The sequence below is a fragment of the Osmerus mordax genome, chromosome 15, assembly GCF_038355195.1.
Source record: "Osmerus mordax isolate fOsmMor3 chromosome 15, fOsmMor3.pri, whole genome shotgun sequence".
NCBI lineage: Eukaryota > Metazoa > Chordata > Actinopteri > Osmeriformes > Osmeridae > Osmerus > Osmerus mordax.
In genome coordinates this window covers 10,698,134-10,720,068 of record NC_090064.1, presented here as the reverse complement: position 1 = coordinate 10,720,068, position 21,935 = coordinate 10,698,134, and the positions used below count along the sequence as shown (strand labels likewise).

The window sequence follows — 21,935 nt, the reverse complement described above, 5'->3', positions numbered from 1 at the left end:
TCTCTCTCTCCCTGCCCCTCAGACTGGCCCTGCTGAAGAAGAGCGGTGAAGATGACTGGCGCAACCGCATCAACAGGAAACAGGATGTGGTCAAAGCTGCGGTGTCGGAGCAACACGTTCAACTCTGGGAAGTGGAGCAGAGCTTCAAGAAGAAGGTAACCTCACCTGACTGGACCCCTAAACCTTAACCCAGAGGTTACGTGCGTACAGTCCACCTTGTACAACAATTAGCCTCGCAAACCAGCCCAGTGATGGTGTTTTATTGTGCATACCGTTTTGGTTACCCACAGACACACATTCACACACACACACACACACACACACACACACACACACACAAACACACACTGCTGGCGCTCGGGGAAAGGGGATTATCTAATCAGTCTTTACTGTAGCTTTCATACTAAATACAAACACCTCTAGATGATGTGCACCCCAGAAACCACAACAGCAATCTTGACAGTAATACTGTTGCATGTTATTTAGTTGTTTGACTTTGTTGGCTTTGTTCCTGGGCAGAAGGGAGGATGTGTCTAAACAGAGGGGTTGTACAACGTCTCTGCTCTCGTGTGTTGGGCTCGTGTCTGTCTCTGTTCTTCAACCTGTTTCATCTCACCTTGTTTCACATGCTGTGTCAGATTACTGCTACTGCAGATACATCGTTAGTCTCTCACGTGTCGTTTGGTTGATGATAATATAACTTTGTTAAAGGGAATCTTGCACTGTATGCATGTAAATGACCCTTGGAAACAGATTTAAGTTTTGATTGGAAATATTAGGACAAGCAGATTAAATCTAATGAACCTTGTGTGCTCATACTGTATTTTACTCTGGTCTAGAGGGTTTTACTATTCTGCAGTGAGCAGTGCTGGGGGAGAAAGAATTGATACAAATGTTTTTATGGTTAAATAATTTATCCCAATTGTCAGTCCATGTTGGTTTCAAATTTCTTAAATTATTGTGACAAGGGAATATGGAATGCAAAGGATTTGCACTTTGTGTTGAGATTAATTTGGGGAAATAATTGAGTCACGTGACCATCTTCAGTGGTGATCGGGGATCAGGCACGTATCTTTGTATGTCCAGCATGCATCTTTCCACCTATCTCTATCTTCAATAACCCATGCATGTTACATGTACTTGAACCTCTCTCCTTTCTACCTAGTTTGTCGTTCTCTCTGTTTGCATGTGTCTTCATTATGATCAAATAAACCTTGTTTCAATCACTGCATGCTACTTGACTCTACATGTCTCTCTGTCATTGGTGCCAGCTGGGATACCCCCCTCTGTTTAGAACTATTCTCAACACAGCTTGTGTCATTTCCACAAAGTCAGACTGTGTTTTGATAATACTCCATCCTTGCTTAGCTATTCGAATGTCTTCTAAGAGACTGTGCAAATACGTTAAGTGCAATCAACCAGCAGGAAAACACACCCATCAAACATCAGATGTGTTTACGGAATAATTTCACAGCATTGAAGGTTACGCAAAAACCTCCCATTCTCTGCTTAGTGAAGGTCTGAGACCCATGTCACATCACTGTCACACATTCTACTGCATCGGAGACATTTAAAGATGAGAAGATTAAGGAAAAGAATAGTTGGAGCACAAAATAGTTGAACTTAATCAACATGAAAAGGCCTGTCCCTCAGTTGTTTTTATTTTTTTATTTTATTTTTTACAAGAAAAATTGATCCTCTTTATTTTTTGCTTTGCTTCTTAATCTTCACATTCAGCTCAGCTAGTGGACTCCATGTCCTGGATGAGGTCAGAGGATGGGGTCTGAGGCAGGGAGAGGATGGGGTCGTTGGATAGATAATGACCCAGCACAGAACAGTAGATTGTTCGTCATGCTGCAGGATGTGGATTAGCTTCTCTGTGGGCTCTTTGTTGGGACTGTAAACGCATGCTGAAATAGAAACACATCCTGCTTAATCGCCTGTGTCCAATAAGGAAAATGTTTTTTTGAAGACCATGTTGGCGACTGTCATAATTCCTATCTCTGTTTGACCAGAAGGGATTGTTAGGTGTTACTATGTCTAGAAGTTCATAATGTTGCGTTCATATTGTCAGTTTATTACATTAGTAGTACCTCAGTTATCATAGAATGGTTAGCTATATCTTTAAACATTAGCTCAGTTATGATGTTACTGTAGCAATTTCAGCAGCTAGACAACATTGGCAAACAGCATGTAGATGACGCTAACATGGCAGCCTAGTTTGTTAACAAACCTAGCATGGCAGGTTAGCCCAGTACATTAGCATCACACCCTACCACAACAGGGACCCACCACTCCCACAGACCCCCCTGTCCCCCCCTCTCTTCCCTCGGCTGCTCTCTTTAGGACGAGGGGCCCATGGTGATCGATGAGTTTGCCGTGGCGGACCAACTCTGGGTAAGCTAGGGCGCTGGGACGCACTGGTGTCTGAACATACACAAGGGGTGTATGTTCACCTGCTGTCACAGTGGTGGTGTGTTGTCATCCTGTTCTAAAACATCCCCGCTGCCCATCAAGTGTGGTAATCCCTCCATCAAGGTTGCATCTAGGCGCTCTCATCCTCACATACTGTTGGCCTTCCTCATAACCCAACACACACAGCATGACGTGGCGATGTAGTGATTGTCGGCATCCAGTCAAACCATTTGGGATCTCCTGCTTTTCTGAACCTCTTTCAGCCAGCACCCTCTTCATACGTTTGTCTGTGTGTGTGTGTGTGTGTGTGTGCGCGCACGCGTGTCTGACTCTTCCATGGCACTGTCTCGTCAGGAGCCAGTCTTTTCCTCTACCTTCTCCCCTCCTCCTGAGCCCCCTATCCACATAACTCCCCATGATGCCCCCCCAACCCAGGTGAGACCGCACACGGAAGTGACAGCTGCTGCCAGCGCGCGCGCTCACACACACACGCTAACTGCCCTCCTAACACTAAGTATAACCACACACTTACAAAAGCCTCAGCCTCTCCTCGTGTGTTTGGTGTTGGTCTAATGCTGACGCTCAGGGCTTCACGCTACATGACCCCCCCCCTCCCTGCTCCCCCGAGGCTTTCAGCCTGTGTGCGTTTGGCTTCCATATGACTTCCTATAATGTCTGCACCTTCTCAACACAGTGCTTCACAGTGTGCAGTGGCAGCCATGCTTACGGTGCCCCTTGCCCGGTCTTCTGGTGGAGGGCCTCAGACCGACATGGCTCCGCCAGCTTCATAGCTTGGTGCATATACAGTACATAGGCTGCTCCCTCTTCTTCATCCATCTCTCTTTTCCATTCTCTGTCTGTCTCTCTCTCGCGCTCCTCCCTCCATCCTGTTGTGCAGGCCGCTCCACCTAAACCCCTGCAGCAGTTGCAGGTGGATGAGAGACATCCTTGGAGATGGAAGGTGACCCCCCCCCCTGCCCCCCCCTCCTCCTCCATCATACCTCCCATAGCCAGATGTCACTGTGTGAAACACTTAAAACACAAGTGTTTATAAACATATCTCCTTACAATAGCAAACCATTAGCTAGTGCATGCATTCTGACACGCAGACACACACAAGCACGCACACACACACCGTCACATGCCCTGTTTTGGTATGATGATGATTATACAAACAGGGCTCGGGTTTGAGATCCCAAACCTTAACGGGTGAGAAGTTGGAGAAGTCAGATGTTGTTGTGTATGTACAGTACACAAACTGCATCTGTGATTGACTGATGTCCTTATACTGAAGTGTGCAAATGTGTACATTCGGAGGCATTTGCAGTTGGATGATTAAAACCAAGCCTGAAACAGCAGACAAGTCAGAAAAAACATTTATGACAAACGTACATCAAGGTTGTGTTTTTAAGAGAGGTGTGTGCATAGGTTATGCTAGCGGGGGCAGTATGTTGTGTGGTTGATCCTCTTACATAAAACCATCAGACCTACAGTAGGAACTAATGAGGAGAGATTAACAGTGTTCTTAATTTTTCTCCCTTTCCATCCTGCTCTGTTTCTCTCCTGTACTCCCTGTGTCCACCCTCTCTCTGTCTCTCTCTATCCGTCTCTCTCTCGCTCTCTCTCTCTCGCTCTCTCAGAGGATGGGTGAGGATCTGGAGATGCAGCGTATCGAGGCTCACATGTCCATCCAGGAGAGGAAGCAGATGATCTGCACCCGCGAGGAGGCCTGGAAGACCAAGGGCCGCGGCGCCGCCAACGACTCCACCCAGTTCACCGTGGCCGGGCGCATGGTCAAGAAAGGTCAGGGGGTCACCCCGCCGATATAAACACACTCTTACAAACTTTGTCAGTTTGGCAACCGCTGAATAAAAATGTGATCTCCCTCCCTAAACACACACGCGCACACACACAGAAACGGCAGCCCCTGTGGTTTCCACTCAGGCTGAAAATGATATGATTACCTCCCCCATTATCCTATTAGCAGTGGTCTGGTCTGGGGGGATGCGGGAGGACAGTTTAGGGGAGGCTGTTTCAACCAGGTTTACTGCTAAACCTTTGCTGCATGGTGGGATTAGTGTCACAGCCAATGAGACAGAAGAGCCCCACCCACACAACAATCCCTCCTGCTACCAGTGTGGAGGAGTTTGCCTGGCTACTGTTAGCTTAGCGGAGTTGGCCAACAGTACATGTAGCTACTGTCAGCTTAGCATTAGGCATAGGTTAGCTTAGGCTTGTTATGCAGTTCATACAGCACATAAAGAATGGGTTTAAATAGCCTATAGCACATGGGTTGGTTCTTTGGGTGTTTATTGTGTGTTTGTGTGTGTGTTTGTCTGTGTGTGGGGGGATTAGGTCTGGCTGCTCCCTCAGCTCTCCTCTCTCCAGTTCTCTCCAAACCCAAGACCAGCAGTCCTGCAATCTCCAAACCACAAGAAGGTTTGTATGGTAACCTCCCCTCACTATGTAGACGTGTAAAGTCTATTCCCTTAGCTGGACTCCTGTCCCTCCGGTCTGGTTAACCCCACAGGAGACCCCACTCTCACCCAACACACACCTGCCCAATTCAAAATGAACTGAAAGCACAGTTATGTGCTTAAATATTGACTTAAATAAGCACCCTAAATCCGATTCTCACTCTTAGTTTTTTTGGGCTAATCCAATGTCTTTGTTTTTCTTTGGAGACTGAGAAGAAATATCCGAAATGGAAGGTGTATTCATCTTTCTATTGGTGTTGTGTTGTATGAATCAAATCTCACTGATTGTACCATGATAATACATGTGATTGTGTGTTGAGTTCTAAAAGTCAATCAATGACTTGTAGAATATCAAAACCCTGGGGTCGTGTTTGGTTGGCCGGTGAAAGCTTGCATCGATGCATGAGACTTATCTACTGAACCTCAATCAATCAGCACTGTTTCATGGTGGCTAAGTCTGTGCTTGTGACTGTTGTGACTGTTGTGACGAAATTCTATGAACTTGTGGTCATATTCATTTTAAGCTGCTCAGCACTGTGTAGTCTTATTCGATGCTAATTTGCCTTGTGTTCCCGGCAGAGATAGAGGCCAAGCCAGACATGAACTTGGAGACAGACAGAAAGCTGGATAAGCTTGAGTCCTTCCTGGGCAAGCTGAACAGTAAAGGTGATTGTAGTCTTCACTGTGTACAGAACATGACACTATTTTTTATTACAGTACACATAATATACTATTCCTCATTAAAAACGAGAGAAACTTCAACGCAAACGACACCCGGTTAACAACACCCCCCCTCCCCCCCCCCCCCCCCCCCCCGTTCTCCATCTTGACCCCATCAGTGTCAGGCCTGTCAGAAACCACCATCACAGTGACGGAGAAGAAGGTGAAGGAGGTGATGGACCTTGACGATGAGATCTTCTCCAAGTTCTACCGCCACGCGGCTGAGCTGCCACAGCTGAGCTGCCAGGTGGACATCGAGGAGGACTTTGATGCCATTTTCGGAACCCACATGCCGGTGTAAGCCTTGTGGAGCCTCTGCGTGTCTTTCTTTGTCTGAAACTTTGAACATCAAAGTAAATCACATGGAGTGGACTACATCGGAATCATTATGATATACTATACCATGACAGCATCCCTGGTGTGTACATTTTAACATACTGTGGGATGAGTCAGCATTGTGCATAACCTTGTCTGAACACACACACACACTCATACGCACACTACTTCCTTCCCTTCAAGCCCTAACATCTGACCCGTCTCCAAGGTTGACCTCCGACATGGTGCAGCACAAGCGGGCAGTGCGACCTGCCCGGAATGTTCCGGCGTCCAGGAACCCCTTGAGGATGCTGGCGGCGAGGGAGGACATCCGCCACGAGTACACAGAGCAGAGGCTCAACATCGGCCTGCTGGAGAGCAAGAGGATGAAAGCAGAGAAGAGTGAGTGTACTTCCCGCTCTTATAGACTCCCGAGAGACCAGCTCAAACTCTCTGAAGAAGGAACGGGTGTTGTGTCGTGTTTTGTAGGGTGTTTATGTTAGCACGGCTGCTATTTCAATTCGGAATGTGTGTTTTTAAAACTTGTTGAGGTGTATGTGTTTTGTTTTTGTTTAATCGTATGTGTGCTGTGTGTATATATCTGCCTGTCTTTCATGGAAATACAGATTATTGGATCTGTAGGTCTCTTGTGTGTGTATTCACCGTGCCTTTATCCCAACTTAGACTCTCTGTCCTGTGTGTATGTGTGTGTGTGTTTTCCAGTGAGTAAGAACTCAGGTTTCTCGGAGGTTGCTCTAGCCGGCCTGGCCAGTAAGGAAAACTTTAGCAGTGTTCACCTACGCAGTGTCAGCATTTCAGAGCAGACGTCCAACAACAGTGCCTTGCCCTACAAGAAGCTCATGCTGATCCAGGTCAAAGGTAGCTCCATCACACACACACACACACCTGTGCATGCGTGCAGCACACACACCCTCATCAGCCCTCAGAGCTCACTAAGGGGGCATTTTGAGGCCCTTTATGCATGTGTGGGTACCCACAGTAGAATGTTTCCTGGCCCTTCACAACAAGAAGAAAAACATCATCCTTTTAATCAGGTCACGTGCCTAAAAAAAGTACATCTTAGGGCAGACTTCTGGATGAGTCAGACGAGGAGAACTTACCAAACTTAACTTACCAAAAGATTGAACATTTTTACTGGAGTAAAGACAGTTAAACATTGAGCAAAATGGCGGCCTGACAATTTTTTATCTTTATGATTTAGCGTGTTGTTCCCTTGGCAGTCGTCTCCCAAAATCCTGATACTGCTGCAGCCCCTCCAGAGGTCTGCCAGATATGTCCCAGTGACCTCATTCTAAGCTCTGACGTTCGTTGAGGGATAAAAAATAAAAAATAATTGGGGTTCACTCTAAGCTGTGAAGGATTCTCTTCAAAGACTTCCTCTCTAATGGAGGTTTCAACCCAGAGGAAAAAGACTAAGCAAAGTTTTCATGGCTATTTTGGTTTCTTTCCCATCTCCTCCAAGGGGCTCTGGGTAACAGCTGGGGTCTCTAAATCATTCTGTCTCAAGTCAGCTCTCTCTATCCTGGGCTTGACTGTCCCTTCAAGCCCTCTCTCTCCCTAATCCACCCCCAAAGCTGTTAAAACACATGCAAGGCATATTATTAGTTTGATTCTAATCTAAAGGCTACATGTATTAGCATGCTGTTTATTTTCTATAGCCACTGATTCTTAAAGAGTGAAACAGATAGTAGTAACCTGTGTGTTTTACTAGGCCGCCGCCACGTCCAGACCAGGCTAGTTGAGCCCAGATCATCTTCGTTGAACAGCGGAGACTGCTTTCTGCTTGTCACACGCCAATACTGCTTTATTTGGACTGGGGAGTTTGCCAATGTCATTGAAAAGGCCAAGGTGAGTCTGTGGAACAATGTACAAATAGATGGACAGACAGGCAGACAGATGTGAGACATTGATAAGCAATCACAGCACAGTACCTCAAACTAACAAGCTCCAACCCAGTCCATGTGTTCCAGAGCATCGTTAGGAGCGTCTCTCACGTGACTCATACTGCTCAGTGTTTTAAAGGGCCTGATGTTGTCATCAGGCGTGTGCTTCAAATGCAGGAAGTAAACACCGCCTCGGCAGGAAGCGGGCATTGCGTAGCACAGGAAGTGGAGTGTGAGAGGAAACCAGCTGCAGGAAGCTGCATGCTGACATGTAGACCCAAGCCCATTGTTCAGCGCAGCCTCCCAGCCCTCTGGGTAGCCAGGCATCACACTCAACTCATTTTGACAGGCTGTTTTATCAGTAGAAATTTCCATGTTTACCTCCTAAAGGCAACATTCAGTGTGGACTCATTTTCTGACTCACGACAGCCCTAGTTTCAGAACTAATTTAGAAAAGCCTTTTGTTCACCAAGAAGTCTGTTCACATCTAAGGAAGTAGTTGTTATTGTGGTATTGCTGTGTCATGTTGTATCTAACCCACTTCCTTGGATTCCTGTCTCTCTTTCTGTTTGTATTTCTGTGCGTGTGTCTGGGCCCCAGGCTGCAGAGATGGCCGCCTTCATCCAGACCAAGCGGGACCTGGGCTGCAAAGCAGACTACGTCCAGGTGATCGAGGAAGGCATCAACACACACAGCCACGCTGCTAAGGACTTCTGGAAGGTTCTAGGCGGACAGACCAGCTACCAGGGTGAGGATAAAGTACTGGCCTAGCATGATGATAATCTAGTGTAGGCAGTGTGTTCACAGACTCAGCATTATCAATACCAGTGCATTGGTACCTGTATTAATGCAAAAATGCAACAAAAATATAGTCCCAGGCAGATCAAGTGGACTTGTATATAAATAATATAACAGTCCTTAAGGCCACACTGCATCATGGGCTTGTAGTCAAAGCGTGCTCTCTCTGGTATTTAAAATTTGATTGTTTAAACAACTTCTGGTTTCCGGTAGCTGCTGGGACGCCCGATGAGGACGAGCTGTACGAGGGCGCCATCGTGGAGACCAACTGCATCTACCGCCTGCTTGATGACAAGCTGGTGCCCGATGACGACTTCTGGGGCAAAGTCCCCCGCTGTACCCTGCTCCGACCCACAGAGGTGGGCAGCCATCTTGTCAATCATCTCATCGAAAACAAAGGAACAGATACAACTAGAGATGAAAAATGTTATATCGTATAGCTTAAAGATCTACATATAAATAATCATCAAAAACCAAAGGCGATATAATAGTTCCTAAGAAAATGGGCACAGCTTGGCAGGCATTTAAGATGTGCACAAGTCCAAATTAAATCTTTTATTTTTTACTATAAAACATGAAACCCAATGACAGCATGCCCGTCTCTGTGGGCTCTGTAGGTGCTGGTGTTTGACTTCGGAAGCGAGGTGTACGTGTGGCACGGCAAGGCGGTGACTCTGGCACAGAGGAAGGTGGCCTTCCAGCTGGCCAAGCACCTGTGGAACGGCACCTTCGACTACACCTGCTGCGACATCAACCCCCTGGACCCCGGGGAATGCAACGCCCTCATACCCAAGTGAGGGGGAACACACACACACACACACTTGGCGTCTCATATACCGGAGTGTTTATTTTTTTAGTCGTGAGGAAACGGCGGTACTTCTCACTGCTAATCTCTTAGGTCAGGACAGGCTGTATGTTTCCACCGTACTGATATTCTCTCCCATAAAACCTCTCGCCAACTATGTGAGAACATGTAAACAACCTTGTAGCCACGTACAGGAGCCAGACGCTCTGCACAACCTGTTCTCTATAAATGGTCATGGCTGCTCTTGCCAAACACAAGCAAACCTGCCTCTGTGTTTGTGCCCAAGGATGAAGCGTCCTGGTTCCACAGGCGCACTCCCCTACTGCGCACATCCAGACGCCTGCGGAAACACACTCGTATAAGTACACAGTCGGTGCTAACACCTCCCCCCCCCCCCCTCCCCCATCAGGAAGGGCCAAGGCCGTCCAGACTGGGCCGTGTTTGGGAGGCTGACTCAGCACAACGAGACCACCCTGTTTAAGGAGAAGTTCCTGGACTGGACCGACGCCAAGAAGACTCCCGCTGCCGGTGTAGTCACCGCCAAGAACGGCCACAATCACCACAACGAACACAAGGCACTGCTATTCCACCGTGGCCACGTCTTAGTTATGTTGTATGGCTGCTCATTTATAGCTAAACAGTAGTTAGCTAACCCAGTGCCCCCTTCCTTCCACCCATCTATCTTCTGACCCCCCCCCCCCTCCTCCCCTGCCCCCTACAGGAGCAGCAGGGAGCGGAGCAGCCACGCCCGTACGACGCCGCCCTCATGCTGCCCCTCCTCCAGACGGCGGTGCGCACCGTGCTGGACGGCCTGAGCGTGGGGCGGGGCTACGGCATGGTGGAGGGCGAGGAGAGGCGGAGCTACGACGTGAGCACGCTGGCGGTGGAGGTGTGGCACATCTTGGAGTTCGACTACAGCCGCCTGCCGCGTCAGAGCATCGGCCAGTTCCACGAGGGCGACACCTACGTGGTCAAGTGGAAGTACATGGTGAGCACGGCAGGTGAGTGGATAGAGCCATCCTTCTAAAAAAAAACAACTTCTGAAGACACTGTGGGTGTTCAGGGTCCTCAACCCGGAGCTTTGCTCTTTCGGCTCTCCTTTTCTTCCTCTGTTTCTTCTCCTACCCCCTCTCTGTCTCCTTCTTTATTTCTCTCTCTCTATCTCTCCATCCCTCTCTGTCTGGCCACCTAACCTGGTGTGGTAAACGGACAATATTGACGTGGTCACATGTCGGCCGTGTATGTCTCTCTCTCTCTCAGTCGGGAGGAGGCAGAACCCAGAGCAGGTGAGGACGGCGGGGGCCGGGAAGGAGAAGTGTTGCTACTTCTTCTGGCAGGGACGCAATGCCACCGTCAGCGAGAAGGGGACGTCGGCGCTGATGACCGTGGAGCTGGACGAGGAGAGAGGAGCACAGGTACGATGTGTGTGTGTGTGTGTGTGTGTACAGTATATGATTATATGCCTGTGCATGAGGGAAGGAGCAGATGCCTGGGCTACTGTGTGTGTGTGTGACCTCTCTCTCTCTGGTTGTACAGGTGCAGGTCCAGCAGGGGAAGGAGCCCCCCTGTTTCCTCCAGTGTTTTAAAGGAGGGATGGTGGTCCATGCTGGGAAGAGGGAGGAGGAGGAGGAGAACTCCCAGAGTAAGCACACTCTCTCACCTTGCCCTTCTCTTTGGCTCTTTTCTCCTGCCCTGGCGCTACTCTCTGAGATAACAGTTAGTAGGGATCAGTAAGTACGTTTTGGAAGCCTTCCTCTTGTCCAGGAAAAACACTGCAGCACACTTTCATTGGTTATGTAGTATTCCGTTGCATGTTTTGATACTAGACTACCTCCGGGAAGGGTGCTTCCATTGGAGATATTCGGAAACCCCAGTCCTACAAAAAGGCATACCGAGTATATTTTATTGCTCCACAATAGAACCAACCCCCCTTCTCTCTTCCTCCTCCCCCTCAGATGACTGGCGCCTGTACTGCGTGCGAGGCGAGGCGCCCGTGGAGGCCCATCTGCTGGAGGTGGCGTGCCACAGCATTAGCCTGCGCTCGCGGGCCTCCATGGCCTTGCTGAGCGTGAGCCAGGCTCTCATCTACCTGTGGCACGGCTGCAAGACCCAGACGCACGCGCGCGACGTGGCCCGCACAGCCGCCAACAGGATCAAGGAGCAGTGAGTGGCTAGCCTTTACTGCACATGCTGTAGGCTTCACTGGATGTGCACGCCTGCTGTATCACTACACCCCACAAGGGAGGGACAAGAGCACCCAAAATGGAAGGCACTGTTTTCGAGTTTCAACTAAGGGTGTGTGTGTGTGTGTGTGTGTGTCCAGGTGTCCGCTGGAGGCAGGGCTCCACACCAGCTTCAAGGTGACCATCCATGAGTTTGACGAGGGCTCGGAGCCCGTGGAATTCTGGGAGGCACTGGGGAAGAGGGACAGGAAGACTTACGACTGCATGCTTCAAGGTCAGCAGACATGCAAACAACATATTTTTCTCTCTCTCTCTCACAGGGACTCCTTAGTTGCTCCGTACTGTCTTTGGTCTTTTGTCCTGTCTTGGGCCCAGTTTCAATTGTTACAACGTTCATGCATCCCTCCTTCCCTCCTCCTCTCTCCTTTTGAACACAACTGATCTGCGTGACATTCCTTCTTTCACCCATCCTCTCATGAGAAGGAAAGATATGTTGAAGAGTACCCTAACTGGTGTTGTGGCGTGATGTCGTCACCTTTGCCCCCTCCCTCCGTCAGATCCAGGGAAGTTTAACTTCACCCCCCGCCTGTACCAGCTCAGCAGCAGCTCTGGGGAGTTTGTTGCCACGGAGTTCTTCTACCCCGCAAGAGAGCCCAGCCTGGTCAACTCTCTGCCCTTCTTACAGGAAGACCTGTATACTGCCTCCCAGCCAGGTATTCACACACACACACACTTGAAATGTAAAAGTGCAGCCTCACTGTGTTTTGGTCTTTATGATGTTCTGTCTTGGTTCTGTGCGTGCGCAGCCCTGTTCCTGGTGGACAACCACCACGAGGTGTACCTGTGGCAGGGCTGGTGGCCCCAGGATATCGAGAGCCCCGGCTCCGCCCGCATCCGCTGGGACGCGGACAGGAAGTGTGCCATGGAGACGGTGCTGCAGTACTGCCAAGGTACGCCTCCAGACGACTTTGGGTGAACACACACGGGGGGGGGTGTAGGTGTCACGTGGATTCTGGCATCTCATTCCATGTGTTGAGTTTGTTTGGAGTCTTATCATTCTCTCTTTCCTCCCACCCCCCCTCGTTCCCCCCCACAGCCAAGAATGAGAAGAAGCCCCCCAAATCTTACCTGATCCACGCCGGGTTGGAGCCCCTGACCTTCACCAACATGTTCCCCAGCTGGGAGCACCGCGAGGACATCGCTGATATCACCGAGAGGGTACAACCTCACCACCCCACTGACCTAACCCCCCCCCCCCCCCCCCAACATCACCACCCACCCATTGTCCAGGAGTTCACTTACACTCATACTGGTTAAAGGCACTCGAAATGTTAAGCATGTCGCCACAGCCCATAGATGGTCAGGTGATGGTCTGGCAGTAACAGCCTTCTGTCCTGTCAGGAGGCGGAGGTGTGTAACCAGATCATCCTGGTGGAGGACGTGCTGGCCAGGCTGTGTAAGACGGCCTACCCCCTGACGGAGCTGCTGGCCCGGCCGCTGCCCGAGGGCGTCGACCCCCTGCGCCTGGAGATCTACCTGTCAGATGACGACTTTGAGGTGGGTTCCGGGGAGGAATGGAGTTGGTTGCAGCGTGCATCGACTTTCCCCCAGATTCACTTGGGTCAGAACTCCTAGAGACTTAGTGAAGTGAAGATGTCCTCTTGACCTCCTCTCTGCCTTGCTGTCGTCTTTGTTCATGTCAGTGCTGTATCTGTTCTCCTACATCCCTTTTATCTATCTCTCCCCCTCTCTTTATCTCTCTCTCTCTTTTGTACTCATCAATTTACTGTTCCACTTCACCTTTCAGGATGTGGGGGCTTATGGGAAGGTGAGTTCTTTGAGTTGAGTGTGGGGCCCTTGACACTCACAGCATCCTCGCTTGATCACTTGAACTACAACACCCATCATTTCAGTGTGCTGCTTTTTTACCTGCTACTTTCCCTCCTTCATCCTCCCTTCCTCTCATAACAAAGCAAGGTGTGGAACAAAAATGGCGGCATCTCTCACTTGTTTTTTTTTGTGCCTTTTGTTTGCAGTTCACAAACTTGGTTGTGTGCTAATTGCACTAAATACTGGAGTGAACGTGCTGTTTGTGGTTTCATACAATCTTAATTTATTTATCCTAATTGCGGTTGGAGTAATGCCAGTACGTCTGATAAGGCTGTGCATGAGTGTTACTGTCACACCTGTTTGGATGGTGTGTTCTTCTCAGGTTGAAGTCCCGTGGTCAAAGTAGGTTGTTTCTGCTGCTGTCATTTGATGAACTGGTGAAATGCACAGTTATAGTTCTTTATAATGTGTCACACAAACTGTTTGATTGGTTACAGGTGTTTGTGTGTGTGTGTGTGTGTGTGTGTGTGTGTGTTTATGGTCTTCACCCATTTTCGATCTACTTACCTAGCATAGGAAAAAATGTTGTGTGTGTGTGTGTGTCTCAACAGAAAGCGTTGGAAATGTCGAGAGAGGAGTATGAGTGCTTGCCTGGCTGGAAGCAGGTGAACGTAAAGAAAGCCAAAGGACTGTTCTAGAACGTTTGGGTGGAGAGCAAGAGAAAGCTAGCAGGAGGAAGGTGGAGATGAGCGGACAACATTGGCGGTGTAAGTGGTGCAAGCCAGTGGGAACTCTAAATATTCAACCCCCCCATCCATGGAGACATGCACGGGAGGGGGCGGGACGCTGGGGCGGAGGTGAGGACAGCGGAGGAGGTGTGGACAGCCTCTCGACTTGTTTTTTTTCCCCCTGTCTCTGTTCTTTGATTTGTTTTTCACCTTTTCTGAGGCAAGAGATGTGTGGCGTCTCTCTAGGATGGGCCTGTGTGCGTGCGTGCGTTTGTGTATAATGGACCAGGTCGTTTTTTTTATGCCTTTTCTCCATCCATGTTGTTATCTATTTATATTGTGCTTCTACAGGACTGCTCAAGCCTGCACATCCATACATTATGGTCAGCCATACATCACCTTCCCTGACACCCCTGTCAGGTTGGGGAGTAGATCTGTCACTCTACCCTCCAGCCCCCCTCTCTATCTCCACCAAGCTCTTCTTCAACGTCTGTCTATGCATTATAAATAAATAGTATTTAACACCACTTAAGGAACTGAATAAATAAAGAAGAGCCTTTTATTGGTTGTTTTACAGCAGGACTGGGTGTCTGTTCTAGTGTTTTCTGTCTGATGTGTGGGGTGTTCTGCACTGAGCCGTCATGTCAGGTACTCAGGGGGTGCAGTTGGATTTTAAAGTATTGCATCTTATGAGGAGTGGGGTGGTAATAAATTCACCAATGTATAGTGCCTTGCTTTTGTGTACAGTTTCTATACAGATAAAATGAGTCTGCATTTTTAAGACTCTTTTTGTGATATAAATGATATTAGAGAAATAAACACTGAAAGTTGTTAATCCTGATTTTGTTTTTGTGCTTTTTTTCCCCAAACTTTTTAAATAATTTTGCCTTTTTTCTTAGAGAAATTAACCAATGCAATACACCTAAAGTGTCCAAGACAAACTGATTTTGGAGTCCTAAACTTTAGTTAGCAATGTCACGTGACTATTCAGATTATCCATTCTTCAGATGATCAACAACTTCCTGTTTTATCCAGCAAGTGGCGCTAAAAGACTGATAATTCATTCTGACTATCCATGGAAGGGTGTCTCAAATAACCTCTATGATCACTAGGGGGTTATAATATCACATTAGTGCCATAGTGTGATAAATTACTGTATATAATTGGCAAGCCTTTAATTGATGCTACCCTAGAATAAAAAACAGTTTACAAGTTAGAATGCATTTTGTGGGGGGCATTGTTTACTTGCCTAAGCTATTTCCACCCTTGTTACTGTTTTTCAAAACCTAAAATGAATGCATTTTGGAAAATTAGTAAAAATATTAGTAGGAAAAAACATTCTCATGACATTATTTTATTATTAAGATGTATTTGTTCTTGGAAATGACCTGTAGATCCTACATGACAGCCAGGCAATCAAGCCAACCGTGTCTCTGAATGTGATTGTGTTCCTGTCCACACTCTGTGCGTGTGTGTGTGTGTGTGTGTGTTGACAGGAGCCCACCTACAACCAACCCGCAATAAGGCCTTCTATTTGGCCCTTGTGTTTTTATAGATTCCTTTAAATGGCTTCTAAAGGTCAATTACCTGCTCTGAGCCTCCCTTCCCCCATCACTTGAAAGGGTCAAATGGCAGAAAATGTTTCCCTGTTTAAAAAAGCCTCCACTTACTGGAAAGTACTTTTAATATTAGTGATTGTTAATGCAAATGTTTTTGTTTTAAGTCAGTTGATTTGCGATATAAAACAAATGTTTTTTGGGGGGGCTCCAGTTAAGTTTCTGGTGAGGTAGACATAATGTAGAGTAGCTCCTCAATTATCATCCTTCTGCTTCAATAGTTGTTTCTACACCTCTCTCCCTTGCTTCCTTCACCCTCACATGTGCGCACCATAACCTGTCACATGACAATCTTCTCCCTCTATCTGTCGTACCCTTCTTTCTCTCCTTGCCTGCCATTTCTTTCCCTTCCTCTCCTTCTCTTCCCTGTACCCAGCATGAAAGCCCTCACGTGTTCCCGCTCCTTGAACAGAGCCTTCGGTGGAACAAAGGCTAATTAGCAGAAGTCTCGTGCAATCACAGAACAATACACAGAGCCATGCACAGAGCCATGCACAGCCACATGTCAGCGGGCTGCGCTCGGTTCGGTGGGGATCTAACGGGGCTCTGATCATCAGGGCAGGACGTCGTTCCGACCTCGCACACAATCCTTCACAACCTGACAGCTTGCTTTGACTTGGCCTCAAACGAAAAGAAACTGTGGAATCCCTCCATGGCGAGTTTTCTCTCTTTCCAATTCTCTCTCTCTCCTCTCTGGTTTGTTCTCTCCATACCGAGGGGTGTCTGCTTTGACAAGTCAAAGCAGCCCTCTCCACCATCATGCTTGTGTTGATGTGGAAGCACCAAGGTAATTAAGTTGTGTTGTGTGATGTCTCCATGAAGAACATCAAGGAATGATTCCTGTACTGTTTCCTAACTAATATTTCTGTACCCCTCTCCCCTCCCCTTATCCACTGTTGCTCGTTTCTATGTAGCTCTGTTCTGTATCCTGTCAGGCCCAAATACTGCAGCTTACAGTAACTTAGCACCATTCACAAATGTTTTTTACTTTCAATTTGTGTTTGTACTCTCACAAATACAAACACACACAACTGTCTCCTACCAGTATTGGTGAATTATACATCAAAGACAGTTGTAAAACAACAAAGCAAAAGTCTAATTTGCCCTCAAGTGCCTCATCAAATAGGTATCACTTGTATTTAATTTCCACGTGTTGCTCTATTCAGTTAAACGTTTTTTGTGTTTTCCCCTTCTAAGCCAGCAGAAGTTTTCATTTGAAACGCTGCAGTAGCCTTCTATGGGGGTTGCATTCAGACCGGAGTCTGAGGGCTGTCTCTCGAATTGAGAACACACGAAACACTCAACACACCCATGTCTGCTACTGCTACGCACCCGCTGTCGATACGTTTGAGATTCATTATTAGATTATGCAAAGTGGGCTGTAATTGAAAATGGTGGTGGATATTAAACCGGCCATATGCCCACGTTCATAGTGGCCCTAGCTCGTCAGAACACGCTAATAGCCCCCAACATGAGGTAAAAAGCTCTGTTTGGCAGGTATCTCCCTAATGCTCTTAACCATCTGGCGTTGCTTAGCCTGTTTTTCCACAGGAGCATAATGTTTATGATAACGGTGTTCTTTCAATGCGCAGGCTTAGGTGCGAAGTGGCACAGTCGCGGTTTAGCACCTTTTATTTTCCCATATTTGCATTTGGCTCTGTGCCCGTACCTACAGTACACTCCTCTCCTCCCCGTTCCTCTCCTCTGTTACATAGCCTCGCAAGATGACAAGCGCCATACAATGTGCGCTTTTAAGGGTTTAGTGTTGATTCTCCTTGCTGGTTCTATTTCCTTTTTCATTATTTTGTTGAAGTCCCTATTTATATTTTGGATTATCACCTGGCTTCCTGCAGCAGACAAGAGGTACATTTGTACTCACCTCTCCTCCCTCCTTACACCGTCTCTCTCTCTCTCTCTTTCTGTTCTGGAAAATGGTCTAAGCCTGATGTTTCCTGTCCCAAAAACTAAGAACGCCACATCAAAGAGCTGAAGTGATTAATGGGAAATACACCTTGGAGACAGGCGTACTTTCCCCTCTTTTCTAGTGTCCTTCATTGTTAGTGGTAAGCTATACTTATTAACCCAAGTTTTGGCACGATATCCCCCATGAGCCTGTAAAATAGTCATGTATTTTCTTTAGTTAGTCTGAAACCATTCAGCCCTCTTCCGCTGTCTCCAATTGACCTTCAACATTATATATGAAGCATGCTTGACATATCACACCGATCAAGTAACTTCCAAACCAAAACAGTTGTCTATTCAGCCACGGAGCTATGAATAGATCTTGAACTCCTATTCGGGCCTTGTTTTTTTCTTGGTGTTGGGTTTCTATGGTGATGTCTCATCTATCCCAGGTGACAAGTCTTGTTTGGATGATTCTCCTTGCCAATCATTGACCCAATCAGCTGTCTCTTCACCTTGAGAGTCACCCCTGCTAGGCACTCCACCATCAGGTACAGCTCTCCTGCACATGCGTGTGTGTGTGTGTGTGTGTGTGTGTGTGTGTGTGAGAGAGCTCCAAATTCCAGCCTTGGCCCAGTGTCAGAACCTGTCCTCCCGCTGTCACCTGGCACAGTTACAGAGGCTGATTCTCTAATCAACACCAACAAACAGCCCCCCCCCTCGGTCTCCTTCCCTCCATCCCTCCATCCTGCCCACTGCAGCCTCTCCCCCGTGGGAGGATGGGGCTCTCTGGAAGCAGACGAGCCCACACGCCCAGAGCCACCAGGGTAACGTCTCACTATCAGGGTTGACTGTGCTATGAATGACATACACACACCCATAGACACACCAGGAGGGGTGACTCAATATTTAGTTGCTATGGACAAAAAAAAAAATGGCAAAGCAACGGTGAACAGCTGGCCATTGTCTGCCGCATAATTAGTCTATTAAACTTCGCTAACAAGGACTTTGAAATGTTGATTTTGTTTAATTGAAATTAGCCAGAGTGAAATATGGGACTCACGTCACCGTACAGAAATATCATCATGACCTTCGGCTGGCTTTGCTCTCCAAAGCTCAAGTAAGAGAGCACCTCTACAACCTGCCCATTACACACACACATGCAGTAGCTTATAATGTAAATGAATGGCCAGCTCTTAAGAATCCGTTAAAGGCAGACATACGAAAATGTCTCTGGTTTTCGTGTATTTGGGTCAAATTGGACAGCTGTTATTGTGTGAACCTGACCACTATCCTTTCCATATGTTTAGTCCCTTAGGACTTCCTGGTTCTCAAAAATGGTCTTCTCAGGTATGTTGGTCTGTCAGTCTTTGGCTAGACCTTCTCAGACTGCTGCAATTTGGTTCTCTATCATGCATTTCCTGTCGTTGGTGTATCTAGTCTCATCTGTTCTGGCTTCACTGCTGTGTTAGCAGACACCTACTTCAACTTTTTTCTTATTCCCGCTTCTCCTCTGCTTTTCTTTCCTGTACTCGTCTCTCGTTTCTCTTTATCTCTCTCTCTCTACCTCTCTCTCTCTCTCTCTCTCTCTCTCTCTCTCTCTCTCTCTCTCTCTCTCTCTCCTCTCTTATCCTGGCTGATAGCACAGTGATTTATCCCCACCGTGGCGAGCCAGAGAGCATAAATATACATTAAGACTGTAAACTCCTATCATCCATAAAAATGATTCAAGTACCCATTTCTGTTAAATCACTGCCCGCCCACAACTGCACTTGATTTTCTTTGTAACCAAAACCATGTGATGTTCCTCTCTTTCTTCCAGCCCTCTCAGAACCACAAAGAATGAGAAGAGAGGAGAAAAGGTAGCTGGTTTTTATTTATTTCATTTTGGTACCTGAGCAGTTTGTTTCTATGTTTGTGTGGTTAAATAGGGATTGGTATAAGTGTGACATTTCAATGTGCACTGGATATTCCAACGTCAGTCTGAAGACAGACATCCACAGTTTCCCCAATCGTGTACAGCACTAATCAGCCAATCACAAATCAGCCAATCATAAAACAACCCTTTTTTAGACAGGAATGTGGACCACATGACCACAACGTCTTGCTAGCTGGACCACATTCCTTCATAACATTTGGATGGCAAGTAAGAGATTAGATATTATACATTCTTTAAATATTAATGCATTATCTCTCCCTCCATCCAGACCAATGTATCAGAGTATTAGAGAATGTAAGTATGACTTACGACAAAGCCAGTCTCAGGTGATATATTGTATAAATATTACAGTGTTATGCTATAAAGAATTTTTGAAATGGGAATACAATTTCACAATATGTCACTCCTTAATAAAACACACTGGTGAAATATTAAAAGCCACTCGTGGCCCTAAAAAAGCATTCCTAAATTCCTGAATTAACATTAAACATGATTTCATCACTCTCCGATTTTATTGGTCATTTTTTGGTGTCAGGTTGTTGGAGAAAGAGGTTGAGAGAATTCAAATAAGCTATGAGCCTGTTTGCTTCTGGCAGGGGGATGGTGCCAGATTGGAACAAAAACAACTGTGGTGTCGTTTTTGGAGAGAGGCCTCAGGTGCAGCTGTACAAGGTGTGTGTCTGTGTGCGTGCGGGAGGTCTTGTGCTAGCCACACTGGAATGTCATCTCTATTTATACACACCTTAGAGAACATGACCTCCTTCCCCGCTTCACAGTGCATGGGTAGAGCTTTGTGCCTGATAGCTCCCCCGATCTGTGTGTGTACTGTTCATTCAGATGTGTGCACTCGCTTTTACATTTACATTTACATTTATTCATTTAGCAGACGCTTTTATCCAAAGCGACTTCCAAGAGAGAGCTTTACAAAGTGCATAGGTCACTGATCATAACAACAAGATAGCCAAAAAAACATCGCGAGTAGCCAAAACATGAAGCACACATTGTGAACAACCAAAGTAAGTGCCAAAGGGAAGAACCATAAGAGCATGTAGTTAAACAAGTCACAACCAAACAACATGAACAGCTATAAGTGCAAGTGTACCTGTGGGAAAAAGCAAGCAACAGTAATAAAACAATATATCACAGCGAGAACCAAAAGATTTAAATCAGTTACCACTAACCACAAGAGCAACAAGTCTCTAAGCAAGAGTCATTGTGATCCTTGAGGAAACTAACATCGGGTCAAGCGAACCGTTCCTAAGTACCGTTGTACTCCCGGAACAAGTGCGTCTTGAGCCTTTTCTTGAAGGTGGAGAGACAGTCAGTGTCTCTGATGGAGGTGGGGAGTTGATTCCACCACTGGGGGGCCAGACAGGAGAAGAGCTTGTGTTGGGACCGGGCGGTCTTGAGCGGTGGGACCACCAGGCGGTTGTCTGAAGAAGACCGTAGGTGGCGGGTGGGGGTGTAAGGCTGCAGGAGAGACTTGATGTAGACGGGTGCAGTCCCGTTCACTGCTCGGAAGGTCAATACCAGGGTCTTGAATCTGATACGGGCCATGATAGGTAGCCAGTGGAGAGAGATGAGGAGCGGGGTAACATGGGAGCGTCTGGGTAGATTGTAGACCAGGCGGGCCGCCGCGTTCTGAATCCTCTGAAGAGGGCGGGTTGCACATGCTGGGAGACCAGCGAGCAGAGAGTTGCAATAGTCCAACTTGGAGAGGACGAGTGCTTGGACTAGCAGCTGGGTGGAGTGCTCAGACAGGTATCTCCTGATCTTCCGGATGTTGTAGAGGGTGAATCTACACGACCGGGAGACCGCAGCAATGTGGGCCGTGAGGGAGAGCTCGTCGTCCATGGTAACCCCAAGGTTCCTGGCAGAGGATGAAGGGGTCACCGTCGCAGATCCCAGGGTGATTGAGAGATCGTGGGAGATGGAGGGTTTAGCCGGGATGATGAGAAGTTCTGTTTTGGCGAGGTTCAGCTGGAGGTGGTGCTCGGTCATCCAGGCGGAGATGTCTGTGAGGCAGGCCTCAATCCTAGCTGAGATCCCCGGATCGGTCGGGGGGAACGACAGGTACAGCTGCGTGTCGTCAGCGTAGCAGTGATAGGAGAAGCCATGGGAGGTGATGATTGGTCCAAGTGAGGTGGTGTACAGAGAGAAGCTTTTCGGCTTTTGTGGGTTTCCATAGTTGTGTGTGTGTGTGTGCACATTGTGTGTGTAAAATTACGTTACCTGGACAATCAGATTCAGAACTTCACCTTTGGTGGCCACGTCATGAAAGAGAACCGCCTCTTCCTCTCTCT

The 21,935-nt window shown here is 47.5% G+C and overlaps 1 protein-coding gene across 4 annotated transcripts in view; it reads left to right on the top strand.

Moving 5' to 3' along the window:
* svila (supervillin a) overlaps positions 1–15,016 on the top strand; it is a 31,757-nt gene extending 16,741 nt beyond the window's left edge. For 2 of the 4 annotated variants that reach the window (XM_067251295.1, XM_067251294.1), the window contains 23 exons: positions 23–155; positions 4,056–4,218; positions 4,771–4,854; positions 5,472–5,558; positions 5,732–5,909; positions 6,157–6,329; positions 6,651–6,806; positions 7,660–7,796; positions 8,432–8,579; positions 8,843–8,988; positions 9,247–9,422; positions 9,844–10,009; positions 10,156–10,435; positions 10,695–10,849; positions 10,971–11,076; positions 11,390–11,597; positions 11,758–11,891; positions 12,175–12,330; positions 12,424–12,567; positions 12,714–12,835; positions 13,019–13,174; positions 13,425–13,445; positions 14,059–15,016. In XM_067251295.1, coding sequence (XP_067107396.1) covers positions 23–155; positions 4,056–4,218; positions 4,771–4,854; positions 5,472–5,558; positions 5,732–5,909; positions 6,157–6,329; positions 6,651–6,806; positions 7,660–7,796; positions 8,432–8,579; positions 8,843–8,988; positions 9,247–9,422; positions 9,844–10,009; positions 10,156–10,435; positions 10,695–10,849; positions 10,971–11,076; positions 11,390–11,597; positions 11,758–11,891; positions 12,175–12,330; positions 12,424–12,567; positions 12,714–12,835; positions 13,019–13,174; positions 13,425–13,445; positions 14,059–14,145 — 3,316 coding nt within the window. In that variant the 3' untranslated portion in view covers positions 14,146–15,016. Of the gene's footprint in view, positions 1–22; positions 156–2,346; positions 2,398–3,313; positions 3,377–4,055; positions 4,219–4,770; positions 4,855–5,471; positions 5,559–5,731; positions 5,910–6,156; positions 6,330–6,650; positions 6,807–7,659; positions 7,797–8,431; positions 8,580–8,842; positions 8,989–9,246; positions 9,423–9,843; positions 10,010–10,155; positions 10,436–10,694; positions 10,850–10,970; positions 11,077–11,389; positions 11,598–11,757; positions 11,892–12,174; positions 12,331–12,423; positions 12,568–12,713; positions 12,836–13,018; positions 13,175–13,424; positions 13,446–14,058 lie in introns of all 4 variants that reach the window. The other 2 variants (XM_067251292.1, XM_067251293.1) reach the window with 2 other exon arrangements.
* The last annotated feature ends 6,919 nt before the right edge of the window (positions 15,017–21,935 follow it).